Source organism: Pristis pectinata, chromosome 37 (assembly GCF_009764475.1).
Source record: "Pristis pectinata isolate sPriPec2 chromosome 37, sPriPec2.1.pri, whole genome shotgun sequence".
Taxonomy (NCBI): Eukaryota; Metazoa; Chordata; class Chondrichthyes; order Rhinopristiformes; family Pristidae; genus Pristis; species Pristis pectinata.
Window position 1 is genome coordinate 4,792,862 of NC_067440.1, and position 11,909 is coordinate 4,804,770.

Consider the following 11,909-nt stretch of genomic DNA (forward strand, 5'->3'; position numbering starts at 1 on the left):
GCCTGATGTCTTCTTCTTCCTCTTCCTTCCCCTGACAGTCACCACTCTATCTGCATCCTGAACCTCAGATGTACCTGCTCTAAGGGGGGGGGGGGGGGGGGTGACTGCCTCCTGATGGACCGTGTCTACATAACTCTCTCCCTCCCTTATGTTGCGCAGTGTTTGTAGCTGCGACTCCAGCTCATCAACTCTGAGCCGAAGTTCGTCCAGTCTCAAGCACTTACTGCAGATGTGGCCATCATGGACAGCCGCAAAGTTCACGAGTTCACAAATCAAACAGCTGCAACATATGACCATGTCCTCCATCTGACTACCTTGTTGTTTTAGATGCAGGTCTTTAATTTTATTTCAGGCGCTTCCAATATTTTCAATAATTTTCCCACTCAGTGCTGTCAGAATTTTATTAAACTTCCTTAAACGCAACCACAATCTGAACATCTCTGTTCGTTTCAAGAGCGGGTTTCTGCAAAATGAAGTGTGAGACAACAGGGAGTTCTGCAAGTGGAAATCTGCCATTTTCCACTTATTTCATGACGATAGAAAGCGCCCGGAAGGGATATTTCACCCCGTTGCTCAGCTCTTCCCTGAACTTCGTCTGGGTCGCGGCATAAATGAAAGTGTTGGTACAGCAGCTGAGAAGCTGCAGCATGAATCCAAGTTCCGTCACGATGAGTGACATTTCTCGATTATCGCTTAAATCCAACAGAATAATTCGAGTGTGCAGAGTGGACACCAGGAAGGGAGACCACAGGAGGATGAAGTTGCCCGAGATCAGAAAGAGTAGAGTGATGGATTTCCTCCTGCTCTTCGCTTCGGGGTCGTTCTGGCTCTCCCCGCCGACCGAGCCCCGGAGTTTCTTGCGGATTCTGATGGTGACCAGAATGTGTCTGACGGTCAGTGCGTTGAGCGCCAGAATGAGACTGAATGGGATACACGGGGTGAGGACATAATGGAGCAATTCAACGGTTGCCCAGACTCGGGAGAGCATGACACTGAAGGGCATATAGCAGAACCAGGGCATTCTCATAAGCACGTACCTGTTTGTATACATGAAGTACCAGAACAGGTTCTTCGCACTGCTCAAGACGGTAAGTGTCCCGATAACCATGGCTGCCCTCCTCTCGCTGCAGTGTTTAGTCTTCAGTTTCTGGCAACAAATGGCCACAAATCGGTCGAAGGTGAAGGCGACGGTGAACCAGACAGAACAGTCCGTGGCGGCGTAGAGGAGGACGGCGTGGATTTTGCACACAGGAATGTCCTGCACGTCTCGAAAGGCCACAAAGAAGACAATAGGAATCTGTTTCAGGATCAGATCAAGGACAATGACCAGCAGGTCCGCCGTTGCCATGGCCACCAGGTAACGCGTGACGCCCTTGGAGAGGCCGCACTTTCCCCGAGACAGGATCACAATGGTCACCAGGTTCACTGCGAGGGCGAAGAAGGCAGAGAAACATCATACCTCAGTAATGGAGCAGAAATCTCAGTGGTGGATCATGCGGGCAGTTTGGAGAGGCCACAGTGCCCAACAGTAATTTACAACATTCCACCAATCGGCTGGGAATCCTTTCACGCCACTCCCCTTCTCCTCTTTGTACTGGCCATCCCCTCTCGACACCCTTAGCCCTGATGCAGGCTTTCGATCGAAAAAGTCGACAATTACTTTCCCTCCATAGATTCTGCTCCACCCGCTGAGTACTTCCAGACTTCGTTTGCTCTTCCAAATTCCAGCATCTGCAGTCCCTCGTTTGACCAATTTAATCCGCCTCCAAGAAATTTCGATAGACGGACATAGACGTGTAGCGCACAGAAACAGGCTTTCGCCTGCAAAGTCAGTGCCTAACGTCAAGCACACAATTACATTAATACTTTAATCCATTTCATTTCCCAACATTCCAATCAGCTCTCTCTACATTCCACATACTAGGGTAATTTACAGTAATCAATCGATTTTCCAACCCGCAAGTGTTTGGGATGAAACTGCTGCACATCGGGGGAATCCCACGCTGTCACAGGGAGAACGTGCAGACTCGACACACACGATGACAGCGCCTGAGTTTTGGTTTGAATTCGTGCAGCTGGAGCTGAGAGGCATCGCCACAAATACATTTCAGGTACGTCTGATACACGCCCAGGACCACAATGAGCCGACTTTCTGAGAAGCATCAGTGCAGTTGATGTTCTTATTCCTCACATTTCCGCCATAGGAGAGGGCAGGTGGTAAAGCTTAAAATAATGTCTTCAATTTGGCAATATATCAGCCAAGAGTCTCTTCTGCTTCCTCACTGCTCACAATACATTTGTGCCTCTCCGAGTTCTCTTAATCTGCGGAGCAAACAATCCCTTTAAGATTTTCAGGTCGTGCTTGTAAGAAATCGTGTTCTGCTTGATGGCGCCAGCAGCTGTGTTGTGTGCTCTATGACTCTATGAGACACCAACATTCAGATATTTCCGACCCTTCTACCGGTTACAGTGTTGCCTCGTTCTTTATCACAATGAATACCTTGCTCTGTGTCTTCTCACGTGACCGTGACACTGTCATTTGCTCTTAGGAAAGTCTCCATGCCTGGGATTTCTCACCCTTCCGAAGCTCACCACATGTGGTCTGCCGTTATCTCTAGGGCGGCCTTATGTTGGTTACAGCCACGCAATTCTTGGCTGCCGCGTTTCCTCCTCATACAGCAACATCCCACCCTCGTTACTAGTCTGGCATCCGGCAGGTTCCTTCACTTTGATGCCACTTAGGAAAACTTACAAGGGCGGAATTTCAAATAGAAACCCTTTTGCTGAAGGCTGTCAGCACCCAGCTCACAGCAGCGGCTGTCACAACGGTCGATCAAAAATCAATTCAGAGACTTCAAATTCCGCCCACGTGGTATCAGCACCGACGCCGCCATGAAATGGACTGCAGACGATTACAGCTAAGAGTCAGAGCCGATATCCAGTTACTTTCAACGAACAGAAGTACCCGAATGATTTAAGGTGGACGCAGATCACAGAGTCGTGAACAGGAGAAATCCCCCACAACACACAAAGCAGAGCGGCGGACGGTCCTTGAAATGGTGCGGATGTTGGAACTGTCGACGCGATCACCCACTATCCTACTTGTGTTGAGTGTTATCGAGGAGGTGTTAGTCTCGACCCGCTGCGTTGCGGCAGCAGATTAATTTTTGCTCCAGATCCCAGCATCTTCAGTGCCTTCTGTTTCGGCGTTTGTCTGACCTGCCCCGTCTGTGAGTGGTGATCCCGGGAACGGGAAGAATTGAATCCGCGCGACCTCTTCATCCACTCCACCCGCAACTGGAATTTAAGTCGCTTGGAATGATATGTCACTATGTAATTCCAATCATCCATTTTATCCGGAAGACATGAAGTATCATTCAAGCCGTGTCGTTATTTCTTTTTGCATTCGCGTTCTTCAGACTGTCCACCTCACCGCTTGAACCTGCGGCGAGACTGGGCCATTCCTCGACGATCCCGCCGGTAAACTCAGTGAAGTAGGGCCGAGTCTGCAAAGTACGTGCCACCCGTTTCGCCAACATCTTATTGCAACGACACCTTCAGTCAATATTTAAGCTCCATATCGGAAGAGAAAAATATAGCTGCAAATTGCAGGCGCGGCACCGTCAGCTGGGAGTGTTGGTCGCGCACACTGTGAGCGGTTGGTTGATAGAAATAGTCATCGATTAATACCGCACGGAATCAGGCCATTCGTCCCAACTCGTCCGTACCGACCAAGTTGCTAAACTGAGTTCGATCCAGTTGCCTGCGTTTGGCCCATAGCCCTCTAAACCTCCGATCCATGCACCATTCCTGATGTCTTTTAAACATCGTAATTGTGTCTGCCTCTGCCATTTTCTCTGGCAGCTCGGTCTGCATATTCACCACCCCCGGTGTGAAATCGCCCAGGAATCGCTCAGAGCAGCAGATTTTCACCAACACAGACAGCGGAATATACAGAATTATAATGGTTATTACATGTGGCCACTTGCGGAGGGAAGGTCATCTATAAATACCCATACTGGTAATGTCTGCAGGACACGACGATCGAGGATGAAAACGCCACGAAAATTCAATGTGATAGTTAGTTAGGAACATATCAAGAAAACACCAGATTTAATGACCAGACACAGAGTCTCACCAGGAACGCCGACAACTGCGAGAACCGGGTAATAAATGTCCTGCATGTTCAGAATGACCAGAAGTGTCAGGTGCTCAACTGAACCTGCTCTAGCCATCCTCTCAGCTCCTGTCTGGTGCTTACTCCTGGAGACCGCGGGCATCTGCGACGGGGCTGAAGTGAACGTACTTATGTAACTCTGGAAGAATCACTGCTGGCATCATTAGTGTATCAGGAGGCTTTGACAAATTGCAGTGACCGAAAGTTGTCTTCGGTTAATTCCTTTGCACAGCCCGGTGATGTAACAGCCCAGGTTATATTTAGCCAGGGATTGCACAATGGAAAGGATTTCTCCCAAACCCAGGGTAGATCTGGAGTTCGGCTTCATTGTGTGAAATTAAAAACATATTTATTTGAGGATTCCAATTTTTTGTATGGTGCCTTGGGCTTCGTCAACACCAAAGAATTCCTCTGCAATTCTCCAAGGGGACGTGAACCTCGGTTCTTTAAAATTTAATGTATGTATTTATAATATTCATAACATTTACAGTATGTACAGACGGACACGTCTTCCTCTGCGTTCATGTGACATCGATTGAACGCATTCTCTTGCACTGCATCAAAACCACTCCAGATCCCTCCTGGAACAATGCACCCGAGAAGTGTTTGAGACGCTGTTATACATTGCCAAACCCCTCAGTCTCCATTTTCAGCAGGATCCGACGCTGTGCTCCTTCCCCATGGAGTGTTGTGGTGGCTGTACCGAACTTCAGTTCCTCCCTCAGCATGTACTCCCGCACCCTGGAATGCGCTAGTCGGCAGTTTTCCTTTACGCACATCTCCTGACACCGGAAGACCAACCAGTGTTGGGTATCTCTCACTGCTAGTCCAGCCAGGTCTTGGTGATTGTTAGTGAGTTATGGCCATGAGGCATTTTTTAAATGGTTTGTACAGTTCGCTAGGAGAACCACCCGATAGGATCCACCTGTCCTCCTCCCACCGGCCCTGCAGGAGGTTCCCTGCTGACAACTGCCCGATAGGCGTGGCCAGCAGAAACATTTCCGTTGAGTACAGTTAGTGCAGCAAAGTCCAGCTGAGTGGGACTTTGTATGGCAAGGACGTCAGGCCGGTCCTTCACAACACCGGGTCAGGGAGAACCTCAACACGAAGTGACACTTGGTGCCTGCATTCTCTGGCTTTACACACCCTGATGCAGCCATAAAGGTCATCATCAGGATGAAGGCGTTGTTGGGTCCCCCATTCCCTGGTGACTTTTCCATAGTGACCTTCAGACGCTCTCCACCTTGAATCCCCATGCGAACCAGAAGATGGATCAAGTGACTGCCACAGAGGAGGAGGGGGAATGGGCCAGAGCTGCATCAGGTGCCGCAGCATCCAGGGCACCTGTCACCTCATGACCAGGTTCTTGCCCAACATTCAGAGGGAAGGTAGCTCCCATGTTCCTCTATTTGTTTAACCCTGGCTATCCACTCCAGCTAATGCATGCACCACCAAGTTAGATCCCCCGCACCTTCAGGTACTCAGGGGCGGGGTGGGGGGGTGGGTGGTGACGGTGAAAGGAGTGGAGGATTAGTCGGGCCATTTGCCAAAGTGCACGACCTTTCTCTTTCTGAGGCTGATACAATCGCATGGTAGGCTGGTCCAGAGGTTGAGGCGCATGGGTTCCAAGGCGAGCTCGTAAATTCGATATCAATTTGGCTGGCTGAAAGGAACTAGACGGTGTCTGTGAAGGGGAACATTTCTGATATGCAGTCCCTGACCTGTGCTGTACTGCAGGGATCAGTGCTGGGACCTTTGTTTTTCGTGATACATGTTAACAATTTGGATGTGAAGGTCGGAGGTATGATTGGTGATTTCGTGGATGACATGGAAATTGGTGTGGTTGTGGATAACGAGGATTGTATCAGGTTACAGCCGGATATAGATCACATGGAAAAGTTGGGAGTAGCCCTGGCAAATGGAATTAAATCCAGACAAGTGTGAGATGCTGCATTTTCAGAAGTCAAATACGGGTAGGACAAATACAATAAATGGGAGGGTGATGAACAGAGCAACCTTATATCAACTCCATAGTTCCCTGATAATGTCAAAACAGATCGATAGGGTGGAGAAGAAGGCACAAGGCGCGCTTGCCTTCATATGTCGGGGCATGAAATATTTGGGATGTTATGTTGCTGCTTCACAAAACACTGATTAGGCCTTATTGGTGCAGTTCTGGTCACCATAATATAGAAAGGATGTGATTACACTGGAGAGAGTGCAGAGGAGATTCACGAGGATGTTTCCTGGATTGGAGGAATCCAGTTACATGGAGAGATTGGATAGGCAGTGCTTGCTTTCCCTATGTTGGGCTGTCAAGCCCCAGAGGGCCTAGTTTTCACGTAAGAGGGAGAAGTTTTAAAGGGATCTGTGTGGCTGGTTTATCACACAGAAGGCAGTGAACATCTGGAACGTGTGCCAGAGGAGGTGGCAGAGTCCAATACAATTTCTGTGTTTCAAAGGCATTTCAGACAGTCATTGGAACAGGCAAGGCGTAAAAGGGTATGACAGACACACAAGAGACTGCAGATACTGGAATCTTGAACAAGAATCTGTAGTCCAGACGAAGGGCCTTTACCCGAAATGTAGACTGGTGAGCCTTGATGTGTGGATCTGAGAACTAAGAAGGGTATGATCATCTCATTGGGATTGCACCATCGGCCCAAAAGTAGCTCTCAGGGATTACAAGAACAAATGTGCAGGGAGATTCAGGAGAGTTGTAAAAATAATAGGGTTGTCTTTGTAGGAGATTTTAACCTTCCTATCATTGACTGAAATATCCGGAGATTTAATGGTCTAGATGGGGTTGGATTTATTCAGTGTGCTCAGGAGGGTTTCCTCAGGCAGCATAACGAGGGCTCTACCAGGGAGGGGCAAAGCTTGATATACTCACGGCAGATGGAGTTCAAGCTGGAACAGTGTGAAGTGATACACTTTGGAAGACCAAATTTGAAGGCAGAATACAAGGTCAATGGCAGGGCACTTAGCAGTGTGGACGAACAGAGGGATCTTGGGGTCCACGTCCCTCGATAGGGTTGCTGAGAAGGCATGTGGTGTGTTAGCGTTCATTAGTCGGGTATTGACTTCTGGAGCCACGAGCTAATGTTGCAGCTCTATGGAACTCTCGTTGGACCACACTTTGTAATATTGCATTCATTTCTGGTTGCCTCATATTGGAAGGATATGGAAGCTTTGGAGAGGGTGCAAGAGATTTACCATGATGTTGCATGGATTAGATGAGCATGTCTTGAGTGAGTTGGGGCTTTTCCCTTTGGAGAGAATAAGCATAGTGGCAACTTGATAGAGGTGTACAAGACGATAAGAGGCGTGGACCGATTGGAGAGTCAGAGACTTTTTGCCCAGGGTTAAAATGGCTAATACGAGGGTGCATAATTTTAAGGTGATTGGAGGAAAGTATAAAGGGGATGTCACGTCTAAGTTTTTACACAGAGAGTGGCGGGTGTGTGAAACACATTGCCGGCCGAGGTGGTGGGTGCAGATACGTTAAGGATATTTAAGAGACTCTGAACAGCCACATGAATGATAGAAAAATAGAGGGTTTTGTGGGAGGGAAGGGTTAGATAGAGCTCAGAGCAGGATAAACTTTTGGCAGATAATCGTGGGCCCAAGGGCCAGTATTCTGCCCTAATGTTCGATGTACTCCTGGGAATAAGGAAAGGCAAGCGACTGAGGTCACGATGGGGAGCACATTGGACCAGTAACCATAGTTCCAATAGTTTTCAAATAGTTATGGAAGGGACAGAACTGTCCGCCGGTTCGAGTTCTGAATTGGGGAAAGGTATGAGACAGGAGCTTGCAATGGTTGATTGAGTTAGGTTGTTTGCTGACAGCGGGATGCCTGGTAAGTGGGAGGTTTTGAAAAGTGAGATAGCAGGAGTTGAAGTCCGAGATGTTCCTGTTAAGATAAAAGGCAAAGCTGCTGGGAGTTGGGAACCTTGGATGTCAAGGGATATTGTAAATCTGTTCAAGATAAAGACGGACGCTTGGGTCAGATACAGGCAGCTGGGATCAAGTGAATCACTGGAGGATGCTGGAGTGTACTCAAGAAGGCAATTAGGAGGGCAAAGAGGGGACATGAGATGGCTTTGGCAGAGATATTAAGAAGCATCCTAAGAGATTTTAAGGGAAAGAGAATGATCCGGGAGAAAATCAGGCCCCTCAAACACTAAGACCGGAATCCATGTGTGCAGCAGCTGGAGATGGGCAGATTATTTCTGTTCTGTTTTTACAATGGAGAAAGGTGTGAACTTTGGGAACCTGGCAACGTTCATGGAGATGTTTTGGGAACAGTCCACAGAAGAGGTGTTACATGCGTTCATATGTATGAGGGTTGAAATATTCCCAGGTCAGGACGAGGTATATCTATGGGAAGCTGGAGAAGAAATTTCAGGAGCCCTGGCTGAGATATTTGCAACATCGTTATCCTCTGGTGAGGTGCCAGAAGATTGGAGGATAGCAAATGTTGCGTCTGTATTTAAGAAGGGCTGCAAGGATAGACCTGTTAAATCTGGACCACTTAGCCTCATATCCATAGCGGGTAAGATGCTGGAGAGCATTCTGAGACATAAGATCTACTTACATTTGGAAAGTCAGGAGTTGATTAGGATGGCCAGCATGGCTTTGTGCATGGGAGATTCTGTCTTATGAATTTGATTAAGTTTTTGATGAAGCGATGTACAAGGTTAGCAAGGGGAGGGTGGTAGATGTAATGTATATGGATTTGAGTAAGGCGTTTAATAAGGTTCCGCACGGTATCTGCTCTGGAAGGTTAGATCGCATGGCATCCAAAGAGAGCGAGCAAACGGGATACAAAATTGACAGGCAGGGGGGAACAGAGGGTGATAGTGGAAGAATGTATCTCACACTGGAGGCCTGTGACATGTGGTGTGCCCCAGGAGCTGATGCTGCACCTATCGTTAGTTGTCATCTGCATTAATTATTTGGATGAGAATATGTGAGGAATAGTTGGTAAGTTTGCAGATGGCACTAAAACAGGTGGTGTCATAGACAGTGAAGAGGAGTATCAAGTATTGCTGCAGGAACTTGATCGGCTGGGTAGGTGGGCTGAGGAATGGCAAATGGAATTTAATTCAGGTAGGTGCAAGGTGTTGCATTGAGAAGGACAAATCAAGGTAGGACCTTTACATTGAATGGAAGAGCCCTGTGTATTGTTGTAGAACAGATGGACCTTGGAGTACAGGTGCATAGTTCCCTTCACGAGGGACAATGCTTCTGTAGCTAGGGCAGTAAAGAAGGCTTTTGGCACGCTGACCTACCTCAGTCACAGCATTGAATATAGAATTTTGGAGGTTACATTACGATTGTACATGACGTTGGTGAGGCTGCACTTGGAGTATCGTGTTCAGTTTTGATCACCCATTTTTAGGAAGGATGCGATTAAACTGGAAGGGAGTGCAAAGATGTTTTACAAGGGTATTGCCAGTCTTCAAGGGACTGAGTTATAAGGAGAGGGTGGACAGGCTCGTCCTTTACTCCTTGGAGGATACGAGACTGAACCGTTTTCTCATAGAGTTATATAAAATCAAGGGGGGCATAGATAGGGTGAGAAATATTTATCCAGGATTGGGAAACCAAAAACGAGAGGACAGAGTTTTAAGATTAGAGGTGATAAGAAACTGAGGGGAAACATTTTCAGACAGAGGGTGGAACACATGGGGAACCAGCTGCCATAAGAAGTGGGTGAGGCAGGTACATCAGATACATTGAATAATTTTGCGGACAGGTATGTCGATGCCAAGAGTGTAGAGGGATATGGGCCATGTGCTGGGAAATGGGATTAGCTTGAATATACATCTTGGTCGGCATGGACATGTATAGGCCGAAGGGCCTTTTCCGTTCATTACAACTCTATGACTCTAGAACTGACCTGACAGGAGCCTGCAGATCCAGATCCAGTAATTTGGATAAATGCCTATCCTACCTCTGCTGGTGAAGGGGTGGTGTTGTGGGAGGGACTAGTGGAGTGAGCAGCAGCCCAAATACAGTTCATTTTCCCGGGACGGAACCGCTGGTTTCCATCCCTATCGTACATCCAAAGAGCTTCAATGTGGTTCCATAATCTCTTACGCCATGGAAAGAAGCCATTCAGCCCACTGAGTGCATGTCAGCCCATAGATCTACCCTATTCTCCCTCCTTTCCCATCGATTCCACCCAGATTCTATCCGTCGCTCCGGGCAATTTACAGCGGCCGATTAACCCACTGAAGCCTCATGTCCTTGGGATATGTGAGGGAAGAGAATCACCCGGGGGAAACCCACGGGGAAAACGTTCAAAGTCCACACAGACAGCGGTGGAGGTCGGGATCGAACGTGGGACTCTGGAGCTCTGAGCAGGCTGCGCCACTGAGCTGTCTAGAGTTATGAAGGAGGTGCTCCAGAAGGTCATCCCAACAGATAGGGTTGGGATGGTAATCCTGTCAACTGACAGGGTTCGACTGACACTCCACAGAGGAGCTGACAGGAGCACTCTTCAGGGCAACTCACTGGGGAAGGACCGCTGAATGATGCAGTCCCTCTGGGCTATCCTGGATATTCGGGAGAGCATCTTCATACAGATCTTGTTCGGAAGTCTGCTGAACAGGGAAGTGCCCCTCTCATGAAACAGCGGACACCCAGTAGCCTACGAGGGGTAGTAGGCTGTGTCCCCAACTAACCACGGGTTCCAGGGATTTTTTCCGGGATTCGGCACCAAATTGGCCCACCCCATCTGGTTCTACACTGTCCTGGGATTGTCCATTCAATAAAATTCCATCTGAGCCGGGACCGAATCCAACATTCCCAGAGGGCAGATCACATCCCGTTGCATTTCCAGGTCAGTATGGGTATGGCGTGTCGAAGGGCCAGATTCACTGCTGTCTGACTGCATGAAATCCCTTAGCAGGATATTGCAATCCTTTCTGGGACCTGGGCTGACTTGTGTCCACCGCTTCAGAATGGGTCATTTCTGGCAAATGCACTCCGTGCCGTCAAACACTCTAGACAGGGGGTTCCTGCATGCATTTTTCCTGCCAACTCTCGGATTCCTCGCCCTCATCTTCCACCCGCACATGATGTGACAGACTGAATCACCATCAAAGGGCCAGGGATTCCCTTTTGAAGATCTCTGAATGTCAGTATCCTTTGCAAGGTGATGTCTCAGACAGGTCCACGGACTCCCAATGTTCTTGGGCGAGTCTGTGTCCCATTTACAGCAGGATCCCGGGAACTGGCAGGATTTCTTACACAACGTGGACAGCTGGAACAGAAGTCGGGGTGGTGTATGTACGCCAATCAGAGGACCCCATTGTCCGCGCTGCTCCTGAACCTGGGCTCGGTGACCATCCGCGGCTCCCGTCGGTGGGTCGTCAGAAGTTCCACCCCAAATATACATTTGACCCGGTTCCCTGCCCAGTGTCCAGGAACCCAGGGGGAGTGGGGGTGAGGGGGAGGATGGGGGCTGGAATGCAGTCTGTACATTGAGAAGAACATTTAAATTTAGTTTGTCTAGTGTTTTATTCAAATAAAGACATGTTGAGGTATTAATAAAAAGGGACTGGATTTGACATAGTAAAATTGTCCACATTGTCCAGTCAGAAAAACCCCATTGCTTCAATTGCAGTCAATCATCTTTAGTGTGTATTTCGATACAGCTGTGCATGGTGGGTGTGTATGAATTTGTGTACGAGTATACAGGTATGTGTATGTGCACAGG

The 11,909-nt window shown here is 48.3% G+C and overlaps 1 protein-coding gene across 1 annotated transcript; it reads right to left on the reverse strand.

Moving 5' to 3' along the window:
- Window positions 1–523: 523 nt before the first annotated feature.
- On the reverse strand, window positions 524–5,433 carry LOC127586501 (probable G-protein coupled receptor 139). The gene is made up of 3 exons (XM_052044513.1): window positions 5,324–5,433; window positions 2,753–2,817; window positions 524–1,425 (listed from the first exon to the last, which is right to left on the reverse strand). The coding sequence occupies exons 1-3, from the start codon at window positions 5,431–5,433 to the stop codon at window positions 524–526; spliced, it is 1,077 nt and encodes a 358-aa protein (XP_051900473.1).
- Between the last annotated feature and the right edge of the window lie 6,476 nt (window positions 5,434–11,909).